A 19,001-nucleotide genomic window follows, 5' to 3' on the forward strand; every position below is an offset into this window, starting at 1 on the left:
CTCTTATTAAGACTAATTGTTTAGAAGCCTCAGCTCAGGACAATAACTGGCAAAGAAGAGAATAGTGGCTGTTAGTCAACTTAAACTGACATTTTACTTTTGTACCCTGTGTGTAATTATGAGGCAGAAAAGTCTGCAAGCCAGCAGATAATGATAAATAAATAAAAGAAAAAAAAGAAAACCTTCTTTGAAGATTAGGAGCCCAGTATTCTTTCAGGATATTAAAAAAAAAAAAAATTCTTATTCTTATACATAGGCTGAGCACATTACAAATAACATCAGGACAGCATTGTGATTAAAATAAACCAATTATTCTATACAACAAATTGCTCAGAGGGAGAAAAACAAAAATATTTTTCTTTTCACACAGTTCTTTATAGCAAATTGCAGGCAATTTGTCTGTGGATTATTAGCTTCCAGTTTTAACATAGTACATAATAAAAAAAAGTATACCAACTAAAAAGCAAAGTATACAGATAAAGTCAAACATGGGTAAAACTAAGTCATTCTTGCAATGATAACCAGGATCTAGGGACGAATCTCTCTCTTATGGACTTCTGTCTAGGAGCAGGCGTTGGTTTCATTGGGAAATCCTCGTCTGCTAGTCTCAGCTGGTCATCGCTGTGTATCTCAGAAGATACTAACTTCCGAGGAGCAGCTGTTGGCTTCTGGAACTGTTGCATTATCGAAGATAATTTTGCATCAAAAGACTTGCGTGACAAACTAGAACGTGACCAGGTGTTCTCCTTTTCTGATGGGTCTGTGATCTTCCGGTCTCCTGCACTATATGGTGCCTTGTTGGGAGGCGGTGGTGGGGCTCTTCTCTTTTTCCCTTTGCCATCTACCAGGTTTCCGCCGTCGCTTTGTGAAGGTGGAGAAAGCGTCTTTCTTTCTACATGCAGTTGGTGGTTACCATCAAATAATGCATCCCAAGGAGGTGGCGCAGACTCTGCCTGACCGATAAGGAACTGGCCATCTGTTTCTTCAATCTTCCTGTGCAGAATATCGGTTAAGCTTTCAAATTTAATCGGTGAGCCGATACCTGGAGAAGTGAAATTAGAAAAAACGGAATATTAAAATACCTCAGTAAATTAACAATGCTGCTCCAAACATTTGTCATCTCTCAATTGGGACACTAATGCCATCACATAACACTGTCTGGCCAGAAATGTGTGTGGGTGCAGAGACCAGCAATTCTGGGAAATGGTGTACTTCTATATCAGTCACAGGGTACAGTGGAGTAGTGCCCCTAGTGGTCAACTTTAAGTAAACAAATTAGACTACTGACTCGATTTTACAAAGCAAAATAGTGTCCCTTAGTGTCCTACTTTTAATCATTATGCATGCATGTTTATTCATTATTTACTAGTGCTCTAAACTCATTTATAATAATTAAAAACAATTATATTATTTGAGTATAATGTCCTTTTAATGGTGATGTTAAGTAGTTTAGGCCTTGTTACTAACAAATTACTAAAAAAAAAAAAATGGGCAATAAGTTTTTTTCTTTACATAATGTGTGTTATTTAGATGTTGGGCAGCCAAGTATAGCACTAGTTATTTTACAAAAGAACCAAGGTTTGAACTGAGTGACACTGAAGGCAGATATTAGGATGTACTAGAGGTCATTTGTAAACTACAAGAATCAGATAAAATATTTATAACCACAATGCAAATATTGTCACGTGACATCATGTGCCTAGTTCTCACAATTGCACTGTTACAGGGAAAGAACATGGATAGGACGGTAATGGTGCACAATTGAAGCCAGCCTATATATTAGGAGATGGGTGGATCAAGGATGATTGGTGTAAATGCAGACTAAGTTTCATTTTGCAGAAAAGGATTATTTAAACTATTTAAACCGAAGAGAAGGGATGCATTGTCTGAATAAACACATTTCTGCATAATGGTGCATACACACGGTCAGATCTGTCAGACGAACAATGAACGATTTTTACCAACGATTTGAGACAGTATTAAAATGAACGAAATCGACTGAATCTGACTGCAAACACATCAGATGTCAGATATAATTATCTGACAATCGGGAACGCGCATCGTTCATCGTTGCAGGCTCACATGTCAGATTTTCTGGTCAGATATGAATGATTTTTAAAACAGTTAATGCTCAAATTTGACAGAAAATCGGACCGTGTGTATGCACCATAAAAAGCATTTCTGGTCCACAGATTTTTCTTGCTCAATCGGCTGCAATGCAAAACCATATCTCAGTCAAACAATCTGACTTGTAAAGACACTGAGGAGTAATGGTCAAGCGGTGTCTCTACAATGGCAGTGGCACCAAGATTACCACCCCTTCCTTTCTACAATTATAATATGTATCATCTCTAAAGGGAGAGCACTGCATGCAGATGTGCACACAATTCCATCCTTACCATTGTGTCATCTGTTAGGAAGCGGTTTATATTTAGAAAATAGACCCTATGGCAGCAATGGACAGGGGACGCATACATGCAATGGACAGGGGACGCATACATGGCCCTCTAACAGCCAAAAAGCTGTGCAACTCATGTATTCAGGATTTCTTTAATCATGCCCAAGTAACTAAAAGTTGGGTACACCCCTGACTGACATCGATCTAGTGATGGCATTATACAACGTAACATTATAAAATGCTCGCGTACAGGACATGCCGTACGATGTCGAGATATATTGGTACAGGGATAATGTTACCGCACTGCATGTCGCATCATTCCATCTGATGTGCAGCACACCAGATGGGAAGGTGAGACCAGACAATTCATCCAATGATGAATTGGGGGTACACTGTCCGATGGTAGTATCGATCCATCACTGATTGAAAGATTGGCCTATATATGGTATAGTGTGTACCAAGCTTTATGCTGGCCATACACCTGCACGATTTCGGGCCGATTGCCCGATTTTCGACGGGTCATAAGATGGATCTTGTGAAAATCGTCTATTTTTTTTTATCAAGATACGATCCGATGCGCGCTCCCACAGCTCCTATAATCAGATATTATGATCAAATGTGCAGCACATCTTGTCCATTGTATCGTGTGCAGATCGTGCCGTTTATTTCGTTCATGTGATTCATCGTGCGGAAATTCAAGTCATTTCAATTACTGTTTCCATAATGAGCCTGTGAGACACAGGATCGATCTCACGACAGATCGTGTGCTAAGAAAAACAACAAACATGCTGCCGGGACTGCCGGGGAGTCGGAGGGAAATCGTATGATGAATCGGATCGTATGCTGGTCGTGTAGGTGTATGGCCAGCTTTAGTCTCGTTGGCTGGGTCAGTAAATTATGGCATTGCTTAGCTTGTTGAAAGGGTTAAGAAAATATACAAAATTATACATTACATTTAAATATTTACTATAGACAAATACCAAGGGGGAAATAAAACACTTTCATAAAATCTATGTTTATATATAAATGATACACAATTTTGATGAGAGTTAATTTAAATACTTCAATTATGAATTTAAATACTAATGAGCACAGAAACACGTAACTGTGCTTTGCAATTGATCCATACTTTATTGCACAGATGATCAATTTATATCCATCTATTTATTGGATGTGTAAACAAATACCTTAAACTAGAAATATATAGAACACAAAGTCCTGTGCGCGCTTTTTTTCCTTAAACCCCCCACTTGTAAAACATCAATGCTACTTACTCATATCATGGTACACTGAAGTTGCCTCTTTTGTTAGAAACAATGGTGGTTTCCGTGGTGACATCATCTCTATTTTCATAAGTTCTTCTGAACATTGCTTCCACTGACCTGAGAGAGAAACAGCCGTGTCAGCAGGACATATGCACATTAAATGAATACTGTGCAACCTAGATATTTCTTTGAGGAGTTTAGGGGTAATACGAAGCAAGGTCCACTAAAATTCTTGTAGCTATAAAAGGGCTATTAACAATATATTTCGGAGGTAGGTGCAAATGATTATAATAGATTATTTCATCATCACAATTATTTAGTACTTCTATTTGATTAATTATGCAATTTATGTCTAACCTGGCCCCACAATTCAAGATGCATCTACAAATATGCTGCCATTGCTTAAAACTTATTAAGTTAGCTTGAAAAAGAAAGAAAAAAAAAAAAAAACATGATAAAAAGTAGTACGTACAATCAGTAAAGCTTTTCTTACTTGAAATGCCTGGCTCCATTTACTCTTGTGGATTACAGGACATTTTATCTTGCAAACTATGTTTAACTCCCCATCCCACCTGCTACTAATTAGCCAGTATTATGCCAACTCACTCACTCACCTGTACTGGAAACAAGTTGGAACAGATGGAATCAAACACCCTAGTGCAGAGGTTCCAAAACTCGGTCAAGACACACTAACCGTCCAGGGGGTATATTTCCTAAATTACAGGTTTTTAGAAGTGGAGTTGTTGCCCATAGCAGCCAATCAGATTCTACTTATTTATTTAGCACCATCTAGAACAGGGGTCTTCAAACTTGGCCCTCCAGCTGCTGTGGAACTACACATCCCAGCATGCACTGCCACCTTTTTGATATAACAGCATGCTAAAACTATGTGCAGTGCATGCTGGGATGTGTAGTTCCACAGCATCTGGAGGGCCAAGTTTGAAGACCCCTGACCTAGAAGATAATAGCTAGAATCTGATTGGGTGCTATGTGCAACATCTCCACTTCTAAAAACCTCTGCCCTAGTGAAAATACAACCATCACTGATCTTATGTCATGTCTACAGTGTTCCAGCAGATGTTTAGGCAACACATTGCTGCATAACAGCACTGTGGTCATGAGTTTAATTCAGGACCATGTGGGTGTGGGGTTTGTAAAATCTCCCCGTGTTCGCATGGGTTCCTCCAGGTGTTCTGGTTTCTTCGCACACTCTAAACACATACTGTTTTGTGCCTCGCTCCACCAAATTTGGCATGGTGGTGTAGTTTGACCAGAAGTAGGTTTTTGCCTAGGTTTGAACTTCATCAGGGCCACACACTGTCTGTCACATAATCCCATAAAACTGTGACACTCTTAAAGTACACAAATTCTAGGGCTGAGGAGCTGGCTCCATACGCACACGGTCACACTCTCAGTTCTTTCAAAGTGCTTGACCATCGCGACCATAATCATGGGCGCTGACTATAGCTGTGGGTGGTCACCCACAGCTATGCGAGTGGCCAGGAGGCCGTTTCAAAAAACCAGAAGGCCGGCCCTGATTCAGAGCGAGCGCTCTGTCAGAGCGTCCGGCTCTGAATCAGGCCCACAGTGACAGGGATCATGCAGAATCACAATTATTGGGAATCTGCTCACGCGCCTGACCCGTACGGAGCATGTGCAGTGGGGGGATCCCGAGCGCAGTCCGGCAGCAGACTGTCAGTGATTGACAGACAATCTGCTGCCGTTTCTGGGTGTGGAAGGGGCAGCAACGGCCTGTGATTTTTCCAAAACAGAGGCCTGTCGCTGCCGATGGGGTGGGGGGGGGTTCAGCCCATGATCTTCGTCGGCTGATTTAGATTTTCCTGACCTCTTTTACCCATCTGTGGCGGCGCCAGTTTACGTGACCCCATGGTCAATCAGCTTGCCAAAGGGATTGCAGATGTTTCGAAGCCCGGATTAGTGATTAGTAATGCATGCAGGAGCAGTGACGCCGCCGGCTGCATTACCATATTACAGCTGTCGCAGCTGCTAACGTTAGCGGCTGCGATAGCATACCCGTCCGCAGCTGAATCATCCCCCTCTCTTCTGCAGTGATTCCTCAAACTCAAGTGATTTTGGAAGCTATACTGATTTCTGTTCTGTAAGGCAGTCTGCTCATGATATACCACATTCCAAACTGTATGAGAATACGCCTGCCTGCACTGTCATTTATTGCTAATTTGCATAGTTATCCAAGTTATAGGCAAGGACAATGTAAAAAAAAATAAAAATAAATAAAGGCTGCAGGTGTATTTCAGGGTCCAATCTTCAACCTGGGCAACGCCAGGTATCCCAGGCAGTAAACAATAATTACAATAAAGTGTATAAGACATTGCAGAAATAGTGCTTCAAAGGTCTACACTGAAGGTAGTATAACCTCGCCCAAGCGGTAGTCTCCTTTCAGAAAAGGAGATTTATGTGCTTACCTGTTAAATCCTTTTCTTAGATTCCATAGGGCACACAGGCTTTACGTTGGGTATAGGCTGGTGGAAAGGAGTCTGGGCACCACATAGTTAACTTTGTCAGGCACAGCCCAGGCTCCTCCTTCCCTCTATATACCACCCCCAGCCACAGGCCACCTCAGTTAAGTTAACAAGACAAGGAGCAAAAAGTAGAAGAGGGTAGACTGGCATGCACTTAGGTCCAAGCACACAAGATATGTGACCCGGAGAACCAAAACAGAGCAAGCTCTACAAGCCAGGTGCATCAGGGTGGGAGCCTTATGTTCCCTATGGAATCGAAGAAAAAGATTTAACAGGTAAGCACATAAATCTCCTTTTCTTCTTCCGCCATAGGTGACACAGGCTTTACGCTGGGACGTCCCAAAGCTAATTCCCCAAGGGAGGGGATGCTCCTGGGCTGCACTAAGAACCCTTTGCCCAAAATCCGCATCAGGTGTAGCGAATGTATTAAAGGAATAGAATTTCAGGAATGGATTGGCAGAAGATCACGTGGCTGCCATACACAGCTGCTCTGCAGAAACATCACGTTGTACTGCCCACGAAGCACCCACCGACTGGGTTGAATCAGCAGAAGATTTGGCCGCAGTGGAAGATGCAGAGGAGCGTCGACCGAGAGACTCTGAAGGTCCGCGTACCACGCCCTTCGTGGCCAATTGGGAGCCACTAGGATCACCCTGCCTCCATCCAACTTCAATTTGCAGAGGACCCGAGGAATCAGACAGTTTAGAGGGAAGATGTACAGGAGCGGGAAGGTCCACTGGATTGCCAAAGCGCCCACCAGAAAGGCCTCCGGCTCTCTGGAGCGAGTGCAATACCTCAGAACCTGGTGATTGTGCCGGGACACCATCATGTCGATGTCTGGTAAACCCCAGCGAAGAACCAGGAGTAGGGCCCATTCGCCCGAATGAACGTCCTGACGGCTTAGGAAGTCCGCTTCCCAATTTTGCATTCCCGGAATGTAAAATGCCAGCAGCGACTGAAGATGGCTCTCCGCCCACCGGAGAATGCAAGTGACTTCCCTCATGGCGGCGAAACTGCACTGGACGACCCCGCAAGAGTGGCAAGGCCCGACAAAGGTTCCAGAATGTTGATCGGCACCGATCACCCTGAAAGGTCTGCTGATAGGAAACCACCACCAATCCCCCCGCCCCTCCAAAAGACTTGCATCGGTGGTGAGGAGGACCCAGTCCTGAACCCAAAAGGGACGCCCCTGACCAGATGGGACTCCTGGAGCCACCACAACAGGGTATGACGAACCTCTTGAGAAAGAATAATCACCTGGGACTTGAGCTGAAGATGGAAATTGTTCCACCGGGCTAGAATCTACAATTATACAGGCCGGGAATGAAAGTGGGCATACTCCACCATGTCGAAGGTGGAGACTAGAGAGCCCAGCACCTGCATGCAAGAATGAATAGACACCCGGCGGGTGCTACAAGAAACAACCGAATCCTGGACTGCAAGTTCTCAACCTTGTCTGCCAGGAGGAACACCCACTGAAACTTGGAGTTCAGCAAAGCCCCCAAGTGTACCATCTCTTGAGAGGGAGTCAGAGAAGATTTATTCCAATTAATGACCCAACCGTGAGCCTGCAGAAGATCCACAGTGACTCGGATGTACTCCCTGAGAATCTCCGGGGACTGGACCAGGAGAAGTAAGTCATCCAGATATGGAAGAAATCGGATTCCCCTTCTCCGAAGATGAGCTGCTATGACCACCATGACTTTCGTGAACACAAAAGAAGCCATGGAAAGTCCAAATGGCAAAGCGCAAAACTGGAAATGATCCTTCAGGATCGCAAACCTGAGCAATCGCTGATGACTCAGATGGATGGAAACATGAAAATAGGCATCCTGAATGTCCAGGGATACCATGAAGTCCTCTGGCTCTATGGCTAAAATAATAGAGCGGAGCGATTCCATTCGGAACATAGGAATCCTCAAGTACCTGTTGAGAGACAAGTTGAGTCGTTTTGACCAATTCTCGTTTGGGTTCAATGCCAAACTGTTTTTGGTCCAGAAGCCGGAGCCCCGCTGAAACACGGGAAACGAAACAATGACTCAGGAGGGCAGAAGAGAGCGAATGAACTCCCTGCAAAGCTTTATAGGTGTTTTCCCCTCTACTTCTGTTGTATTATGAATAAGGGATTCATGTATGCATTTGACTTCTCTGTGTACAATTTGTTGACATGTGTTGGATTAGAATAGAGCGACCAAACATTATGCCCTACAATTACAATATACACCATGAGCAAGTTTTTCACGCACTTAGACGCAGTGTGAGATACCCAGACGCAGGATGCAACATGTGGACGTGATGCTACCTTCGTCCTATAGATGTGGTGTGCGACACATGGACGCATCATGCGTCATGTGATGCTGCCTGCGTTGTGAATCTCAGACATATATATGTGCGGTGCGCACTAAAGACACATGTGAACAGATTGTGTTTCATAAAGAGACACTATCCGTCACGTAGACGCAACACACGTCACTCAGACGCAGATTATCCCAGAACTGTGGCTATATAAATGTGACTAAGTAAGAAGACATACTCAATGTTTGGTTACTGTGAATACACAGGCTCATGATGCGACTGAGGTCATGTGATTGTGAAATCCCTTAACATAGGATGCTTATTCATGTGACACAATATAATCACAGTCTATAAATGAGGTATAGAATGGTTTCCTCAGATACATCTGTCTCAGTTAAATTTAATCTTATTTTATGTTGTATGTTACATATTGAACTGTGTGAGCCTTAATTAAACAGGGGTGCAGGTGCATCAACTTGATTCATAATTAGAAGGGGTATTTATATATGCAAAATTGGACTAGAACACATATTGCCTTTGAAAAAGCTGTCTGTTGACAGGGAAACGTGTCAGTCATCACCAGAGAATACTTTTCATTTATTGGACCACCCATTACACACTATTTTTGGATTAAGACCTTTTTTTCTCCATCAAAAATCAGATGAATACAAGCCAAACCAGTCTGGAACCACTTACAGCCAATGGACTGCAGGTTATTCTAAAGCTGGGTACACACCTAAAGATTTTCTGTCCAACCATCCAACTAGTTGATTGGTTGGAATGAAAATCTGGTAACGTATGGGAGTAAATGATGATCAGCAATTTGCTCCTAAATGCCAGAAAACAGATGAAAATTGTCGGTCAGACAAGTTTGTTAAATGTTTTATCTAAACAATTTGTTCAAACAGTTTTTGTCCATTTTCCGGCGTTTGGGAGCAAATTTCTTATTGTCATTTGCTTTCATACCTTACCAGATTTTCATTCCAACCAATCAACTAGTTGGATGGTTGGATAGAAAATCTTTAGGTGTGTACCCAGCTTAACCCTTCTGGACATTATTAATTGAACTCTAACTCTAACTATACTTGGATCCCCCATCTTCTTACTAAACAGTGTTTCTGGTGTTTTAATATACCCCATTTTATACCTTGAGTCTAATGTTATTCATATGACTTATTTTATGCACTTATTGAAACATTCAGATTGTATATTGTGCTTATTAAATTTGTTTTACATATCTTTATAGGTTGCTCACACAGTATTCATTTATTTATATATTTATGAATGTAATTTTTTGGCAATCTAATACTACAATTGCAAGCTTTTCCTGGGGGACTACCCAGCTTGTACGGCAGCATTCCTATTGTACGTGTATATATATATATTTTCTATGCCTGTATATTGATTTTGATTAGCGGTTTTTGGGTACTGTGTGTCACACACAGGGATTGGTTTTAGGCAGTGCCCAGCAATTGTGTTTTTTTTTTTTTTTTTTTAAACTCTCTATTACTCCCTCAAAGCTCCTGCTTTCTCCCGATAACCAGGAAGACCCGTGGAGAAAAACCAGGCTGGAAGATGCTGCCGAAAGTTCAATGCATGCCCGTGGGAGACTACCCCTCTTACCCAGGCGTCCTCTCTGGTCGTCTTCCAAACTTCAGAAAAAAGCAGCAGCTGGCCTCCCACCCTGCCCAGTCATGCAGAAGGCTTGACGGTTGGCTTAGCAGCGGGCCATCTGGAGGCCCAGGACTGCTTACCTGCTGGTTTAGAAGCTTTGGCAGAGGAACCCTGAGACCTAGAGACAAACCACTCCTTGGCCTTACCCTGCGGACGAAAGGACCGAAAATTAGAAGATGGCGACCTAGGAGCTGCCCCAGAAGGAAGAGAGGCTGTCCTAGATGCCGCCACTGTAGCCACTATTTTATCCAATTCCGGACCAAAGAGAACATCCCTAGAAAAGGGGAGAGCCTAAAGGGCCTTCTTAGACTCAGATTCTGTCCGCCAGGAATGAAGCCAGAGGGCCCTCCTGGCAGACACTGAAGAGCCCGACACCATGGACGTTAATATACCATTGTCTATGGCAGCCTCCCCAATATAAGAAGCCACCTCATGAACATGCTCTATGAGAGACAAAAGATCATTCCTGTAGGCACCGGACGTAAGGCCAACCTCCCAGGAGTCAACCCAGCTAGGGGTTAGCCTTAGCAACCAAGGCAGAAGCAAGGGCTGGGCGAGCTACCATGCCCGCATTGGAGAAAATAGACTTGAGAGAATTCTCTAACTTCCTATCCGTCGGATCCTTAAGTGATGCTGAATTAGGAAGCGGAAGAGTGGTATTCTTAACCAAGCGGGCAACATGCGCATTAACCCGGGGAAGAGATTCCCATCTAGTCTGATCGGCAGTCAGCAGAGGATAAAAAGTAGAAATATACTTGGAAACTGGGAAACTCTTATTAGGGCGAGACCAAGCTTCTGCCAAAAGATCCAGAAGCTGCGCTGATGAAGGAAATTATGACACTGCGTTCCTTTGCCGTTTAAATAATGGAGTATTGCATACAGGTGTTGGTTCCGCATCCTTGACTAGTATAACAGATTTAACTGCTTTAAATCAAGGAAACCACATTCTCATGAGGCTGGGAATCCTCTGGGATAGACGAAGATTCCCCATCAGAAACCACCGGTAGATCTTTCTCCAGATCAGAAGGAGCACAGGAGTCAGATTCAATGTCAGACAATGGTGTAAACCTGTCTCTCTTAGTAGGCCTATGCTTAATAGTGCATTCCCTATCCAGCATCTGTTTAAAGGACTCAGGGCCTGATTCAGAGCCGGACGCTCGCTCTGAATCAGGGCCCTCCTACCTGAAAATGGAGCGGCCTCTTGGACGCTCGCATAGCTGTGGGTGACCATGCGCATTTGGGTACCATTGACCCGCTTGCGAGCGTCCTGCTCTCGCGAGCGGGTCTGAATGAGACCCTCAGACACCTGTGCTAATCCCTGAACTGACTGCGTAAAGGACTGCATCCAAGGAGGTTACATAGCAGCAGGCAGCGACTGGGATGGCATCGCATTAGAACCTTAAGGACCAGCCACCGCGGGCGCTACCACTGGAGCTGAGAGTTTATCCACTACTTGTAGCATTACCTGTGACAGTGAGGAAATCTAAGCAGGTTCCTGGCTAGCAGTCACAGCTGAGAGGGCCCCCTGCTGTGTAGTAGTAAAACAGCGAACACAGAGACCATCATGGTCCGGATCCTGTGTAGAAACCACAGCAGCAGAAGCTCTACAATTACTTAGCTTAGAAGCACCCACCTCCTACGGAGTTTTACCCCTGGAATGCAATATAGACAATGTTAGGCAATAAATGCTCAATAAACCAGCACCAACTGGGGAGGCAGGAGCAATATGTATAACCTGACCAGTGAGGGTGAGGAATACAGGGAGACCGGGAGCCTGTACTCTCCAAAGACCAGCTGAAGTGCAGGCACTGAAATAATGGCTGCCCAGCATCTGTGAGGAGGAGAGAGAGGAGGAGCAATGACCCTGAAACAACTTCCTCTTAAGAGGAAAAGCGTCAGGGGTCAGTGAGAAGCCAGCAGGGAGAGCCTACCTCCCCCCTCAGGTATAAATCCCATGGCAATAGTCGCCTTGGTGGTCTAGGGAGGATGCGGAAACAACTTGGGTCCCCCCCTGCCTGCATCGCCAGTCTCTCCTATATTGGCGGTGATAAACCGCGTTCCTGCGGCTTCCTGTAAACAAGAAGCTGCACTTACCTTCCCCCTGCTGCGGCTTGGAGCTCCACCGAGACTGGAGCATCGGCCGAGGATCCTGGCACGTCACCAGCGCAGCGGCGGCTGGCGCTGGGGTGATGGTGTAGCAGCACGGAAGTCCTGTAGGACGCCTAGCCCTGCTTACTCAAGAAAAAAAAAGTAAAACCTATGAAGCTGTTAGTACAGCTTCCACCGTGTGCTTCGTCGCAGGCACCAACACAAAAAAATGAGGTGTCCTGTGGCTGGGGGTGGGATATAGGGTAGGAGGAGCCTGGACTATGCCTGACAAAGTTAACTGGGTGGTGCCCAGACTCCTTTTCACCAACCTATACCCAGCGTAAAGCCTGTGTGCCCTAGGGAGGAAGAAGAAAAATATTTGTCTATTTAATTGGGAAGAAATCGGGAAGCCGACTACCTATATACCGGCAGCCGGCTTCCCGACTGTCTTATCCCGGCAAGGGTGAAATGCCGGGCGTCTAGATGTAGACGCCCGCATTTCCCCGACGCCGGGAGACTGGCGCCCGGCATCACGATCGTAGTGGTTAGGCACTTGGGGGGGAAGTTAGGGTTAGGCACCCCTAAGGAGGGTTAGGTTAGTGGATACTTACCTATCCACGATCGGGATTTCCAGCGCTGTCGGGCTTCCGCTGCGTCGCACTCTGCTCCTGTCGGGCTGCCACTGACGGGAATCGAACCGCCGGCCGCAGTATTTCATACCCATTCCATTTAATTTAATTACGACCATTTGCTGAAATGGCCATTGGTAAGTACCATACATCCTGTTAGACTAAAATCCTCCACTACTACATACCACATGGAAGTTATGACCAGCATTTTGCTTAACTCCCCGAAATCTTTTTGAAAAATCTTGGAAGAGCTGCCATCCTATATTCTCATAAGCGGATACAGGATAGATAAACTGTCACCTTTATCTTCAACAGTTTTTTTTTTTCACTATAGTTCTATAAGCACCTCCCCAAACAGCACTATGGGCTGCCACCCCCCCTTCATCGCTCCATAACACGCCTCATTCAATATTATAAGACCAATCGTTATTTGTTAGTCTACAAGCACATTTTTTAAGTGTTTATATAAATGATGCCTTATCCTTAGTACTTGTTCTCTATACTATGCTCTAGTGTTTGTGACAGTTTATATACTCTTCTGCATGTACCTTGCTTGACTGGACATTTCATTACATAAAGTAAGTACATTGGTCTCTCACCTTGTTTGCATAGAATATCACTGATTATAACTATGGCAACCAGCAAAGTCAAATGCTATGAATGCAGCAATGATACATAACATTTTTTAAACAACTTGCTTGCTTGATGCCAGTGTACTTATAAATGTTCTATTGAAAATATGTTACATCATCTACTGACTTACGAAATGTTCTGGGGACATTTTCCCGAACCCGACATGCTGACAATCTAGTACTGTGATGTAAAGCATTATGACAGTCTCGGTATTAGAAGTTTAAAAATGATGCTTTACCATCATGTTTAAACTTGTAAAGCCAACACTGTCACCATGCTTTACATTACGGTACTACATTTCTCAGCATGTCGGATCAGACATGCCGCTGTTCTTCCTGTGCTTGTCGCCATTTTAACTATCCATCATTCATACCCATCTCCTATATACCATATTCGGATGGAAATTATGCTGGAAACAATATAGGACTGTACAAGTTAAATAAAATAATTTTCTTTGTTGAAACTAATAGGTTTGATGAATACATTTGTTTGAGGGATATCTACTTAACTCACAATCTGCAAACAACACAAGTATTGGCATTAATGATCTAAGCAGATTGATGACTGAACATGAAAGAGACACTTGCTGGCATCGTGCATATATTGCTGTAAAATGTTTAATCCCATTAGACCAAAGCATGGAACGTAGACACGAAGCAATAAAACGTTATTTCTTTGTGAATACATATCTGTTTGGTGAATGATCTGATCTGCAAGCAGCTGTCGTGGAATGTCAATACTTCCACTAAGAACCATTTCAAACCAATTCATATGGTCCTGTCACTGCGGATAGCAGGGCAACAACTCTGCTCATTAACACAGCTTCATTATTTTCTTAACTCGTGTAACCACTGAGGAACTATTATTAGACAGCAGAACAAAGAGCAGTATAAAAGCACATTCACAATCAGTGATTTCACGATGAAATTATTTAGCATTGCAATGTCTCGCTAATATGATAAACATGTAATACCAGATTTTTTTATTTGGACACAATGTTTCCAGTTAACTATAGGGCATTATATATATATATATATATATATATATATATATAATTGTATGTTTTTGCGTGTGAATTTAATTTGATTAGAGTGAATTTTATAACATCTGATTTGTATATAAACAGATGTCAATGGTATATATCCTGGTGACATCTGTTCTGGGTTTTGTGCTCTTTTTTGGGAAGTTATTGGTTTCTATAATCTCTTGATATTCACTGATGGTTATAATTCAGTTAAAATAACTCCTCCCAATCTGTGTATATCTCTTATATTTTCTGGGAACCTGGGATTGGCCCAAGTTTTGGAACGACAATCCTTATACACATTTTTTTTCTTTACAATATTGCAGATCATCAGATTGTTGTGCCCACATTTTTTGTATTTCTGTTCTGTAACTATATAACCTGGTATGTATAACGTTAGATAATGTTTCCTGGTGTATACCTGGAGAAATAGGAAACTAGCAGAGGCTGGACAAGACTACCTAGCGCATAAATACAGTGTGGTTCAGCGTGCAGCTGATTATTACTGTGCAGCAGCACACATGCACGGAATGGTAATCACATGGAGAGGATACAGGCGCCCCCAACGACCTTGGAATAGAGGAGAAATATTGGTGGTGGTAAAAAGAATGACAGTACCTTTACATAAAGAGTACCTCTCGCACACACAGGAAGTCATATTAATGTTTAATCTATTGACTAGAACAGGCATGACAAACTCAAAATACCAACCGGGCCGAATATTCAAGGTCTACGAGTGTGTGGGCCACAAAAAAAAAAAGGCTTATATGCAATTTTGAAAGGTTTATTATTAATAAAAGCCAATGCAATGCCCCCTGTAGTAGTGCCCCTTATGCAATTCCACCCTGTATTAGAGCCCCTTTTGCAATGCCCCCTGAATTTGTGCCCTTTATGCAATGCCCCAGTAATGCCCCTTATGTTGTGCCTCCAGTAATGTCCAAAGTAGTGCCTCTTATGCAGTGCCGCCAGTAATGCCCCTTATGCAGAGCCCCCAGTAATGTCCCTAGTAGTGACCCTTATGCAGTGCCCCAGTAATGCCCCTAGAAGTGCACCTTATGCAGTTCCCAGAGTAATGCCCCTTATGTTGTGCCCGAAGTAGTGCCCCTTATGCAGAGTCCCCAGTAACGTCCCTAGTAGTGACCCTTATGCAGTGCCCCAGTAATGCCCCTAGAAGTGCACCTTATGCAGTGCCCAGAGTAATGCCCCTTATGTTGTGCCCGAAGTAATGCCCCTTATGCAGAGTCCCCAGTAATGCCCTTAGTAGTGCCCCCAATAATGGCCCTTATGCAGAGTCCCCAGTAATGCCCCTTATGCAGAGCCCCCAGTAATGTCCTTAGTAGTGCCTTGTATGCAGAGCCCCCAGTAATGCCCCTTCTGCAGAGCCCCCAGTAATGTCCTTAGTAGTGCTCCTTATGTAGAGCCCCCACTAATGCCCCTTATGTTGTGCCCCCAGTTACTGCCACTAGTTACTGCTGAAGGCTGCACTATACCAGTAAACACCACCAAACTGAAGCTTAAGCAGGATACATACCATACGACAATGTGGGAAGCGATGTAACGATAAATCACACACCATACACACTGTACGATCTGGTGTACGATGGCGCAATGCATAGCATCTAGACGTTCACTGCATCTAAGAACGTCACCCGGGAACGACGGATCGGGGCATACACACTATACGATGTATACAATACATCGTTCCGATCCACGTTGGGAGGATATATTGCACGATACATTGTATAGTGTGTATCCAGCTTTACTACTGAACTGTAATCAATGACCGCATTACTTCTGTAGCAGCTGGCGACTGAGAATGCTGCAATTGTAGTATCACATTCCTGGTACAGGGGTGATAAGGGGATATAGGCAAAGTGTCCGACCTAGGAAAGGAAATGATGGCTAGTTCACACTGATGTGCAGTTATATTTTTAACAGAAACTGCTGACCCAGCACAACGGATCATGAAGACCAGTAGAAAAAGAAACATCTATTAATGGAAATGGCTTTAGAGAATTTATATATGCACTAAACACTGGTTAACTACCTACCAGACAGAAATCGGTTGGGAGTCGGTGACAGCGTATGTGCGCTACAGCTGATAATGTACCATAAAGTGCGGTGGTAAAATGCAGATGCTTAATTGGCATCATACAGTTAAACTTCTGAATAGAAATAACAAATTAAGGAGATGTACTCGTTATTTATTTTTTTTCTACCTTTGTTAAAATTAATGTTGCAACAAAATGTCAGTTTTTAAACACCAGAAACATGGTAATTAAATCTACCAGAAAAAGACAATATTTCATTGTCTCTTGCTGGAGAAAATGTTTAATTAGATGCATGCTTTGGGGAAATCCAATCTGAATGTGGCTTGTGCTAATTGTACTCACAGGAGACATTATCACAAGTGAGGAGGAGAAAGCAGTTTTGAAAAGGGAAGAGGAAGATTTTATGGAGGTTATAGGAGTTTGGAACGTTTCCCTTAAAACATAAATCACACAATATATCACCTAATAACCTCCATGCACTACACGTCAGAATACATGCCCCAGGTTATTCTTTCCAAGAAAGCTAGACTTTTTTTTTTTTAAGAACAGCAGGTTCTCATAGTATTCAGGTTAGCATTGCATATGTAATTATAAATCATATTTTCTGTCATTGTGAAGTATCCATGCTGTTCAAAAAAATCTAACTCAAATTATATTCAACAATAATCTTCAGTTATCCTTTATAAACAGAAAAAGGTCTCTTTTTTTTTGTGTGTCAACACAGATGTCTATGTGTAGTAAATTGTAATCCGAAAATACACAAGGGTTATGTTTGAGTGCTCTTGTAATGCATTCTTCAAGCTGGTAATAGAGCATATGCTACCGCAATGCCATCTACCTTCCGGTTCTGGCATATCCTCAGATGTTGTTGGATGCAAGAGTAATATATACTGGAGTAAAGCAGAGTAATCAAGAATCCCCAAAGTTTTATAAAAGTATTAAAGTAAAACAAAAAAAAAAAAAAAACTTCACAGAACTAATTATGCAAAATATACTGGAGAAAGTGGAAATTTTACTACACAGTACTTTTTTTTATTTTTTTAAATATGCCTTTGGGATTATCAGAACCGGATTTAAAAGGGCAATAATATTAAATACAAAATACATTTGGAATTTAATCCTATTAATTGGTATTTAATACTATTACATCTTTCAATCCAGGGTACGAAACAGGCATATTATTATAAAACAAGAAACTGTACCATCAATTTTGCCGGGCAAAGCACCCCTTTATCCTAGCATCCAACATGTCGGGGCAGTTTCGATTCAACGTGAGCCCGCTTTTCGGCCAGTCACACATTTTATAGAGACCTAATAAAACAGGCCTGGCCAACCTGTGGACTCTGCTGTTATGAAACTACAAGTCCCAGCACGCATTACCAGCTGATCGGTGGGAGGCAAATCCTCCCACCGATCAGCTGGTAATGTGTGCTGGGACTTGTAGTTTCACCACAACTGAAGATCCACAAAAAGGATAGAGACAGAGGGCCAGATTCAGAGATGGACGGAATTGCACAGCCGTACACAAGCGGCTGTTGCAATTCCATCCATTTAAAATGCAAATGCAGATGGAGGAGTCACACACCTCCTTGCTGCATTTGTGTGATACCAGTGCTGCAACCCCGGTTGCAGCCTGGGGTCACCATCGAAACAATCGAGACCATTGTCGAAGTTGCAATGACAGGCTGAGGGAGCTAAAGCTTCTCGCAGCCTGGCCGGGTCCTGGCAGCATGCGAGACCAGGAAGTCTACGTGCACCCATGCAGACCCTGGCCTTGTCCCTCCCAGAAAACAGGGGTGACACGCTGCCAGTGAACTCCCCTGCTCCGCCTTACAAATGCCGCAGCCTGTCAATCAGCGGGCTCGCAGTCGGAGAGCTGTACTGTACATGCGCAGTACACCTGCTGTGCATGCGCAGTCCTCCAAACATCGGAGATGTGCGCTAACCATCGGGTTAGCGTACATCTCTGAATCAGGCCCTGGGTTTTTTCAACGTGCTTAATATCATTCTTTCTCCTGCCTTCTATGGCTTACAGAACACCAATTTCCACTCTCTGTGGAAAGCCATTCGTCAACAACACTCGTCCTATCTACCAATTTGGAACAATTACAAATAAAAAGAAAGAAAGGCAAACAAAAAAACCCCAATGTAAAACCCAAAGATCTCCAGGGTTTGCCTGACAAGCGGTATGGGATTTCTCAATGACGCGACAACTTCTAGAGTTGTAATACAGGTTGAGTCTCCCATATCCAAAATGCTTGGGACCAGGGGTATTTTGGATAACGGAATATTCCGTATTTTGGAATATTTGCATATCATAACGAAATATCTTGGGAATGGGACCCCAATATACACACAGAATGCATCTATGTGTTATATACACCTTATACACACAGCCTGTAGGTAATTTTATACGATATTTTTTATGATTTTGTGGCTCAAG

General features: G+C 43.2%; 1 protein-coding gene across 5 annotated transcripts in view; it reads right to left on the bottom strand.

Annotated features, from left to right (window-relative positions):
• Nucleotides 1-353: 353 nt before the first annotated feature.
• The window catches only part of RTKN2 (rhotekin 2), a 157,524-nt gene continuing 138,876 nt past the window's right edge, over nt 354-19,001 (bottom strand). For all 5 annotated transcript variants that reach the window (XM_088450479.1, XM_088450480.1, XM_088450478.1 and 2 more), the window contains 2 exons: nt 3,673-3,780; nt 354-1,042 (listed from right to left, as the gene is read on the bottom strand). In XM_088450479.1, the coding sequence (XP_088306605.1) occupies nt 504-1,042; nt 3,673-3,780 (647 nt within the window). In that variant the 3' untranslated portion in view covers nt 354-503. The remainder of the gene's footprint in view (nt 1,043-3,672; nt 3,781-19,001) is intronic.

The sequence above is a fragment of the Taudactylus pleione genome, unplaced genomic scaffold, assembly GCF_031769625.1.
Source record: "Taudactylus pleione unplaced genomic scaffold, aTauple2 ptg000518l, whole genome shotgun sequence".
Classification (NCBI taxonomy): Eukaryota; Metazoa; Chordata; class Amphibia; order Anura; family Myobatrachidae; genus Taudactylus; species Taudactylus pleione.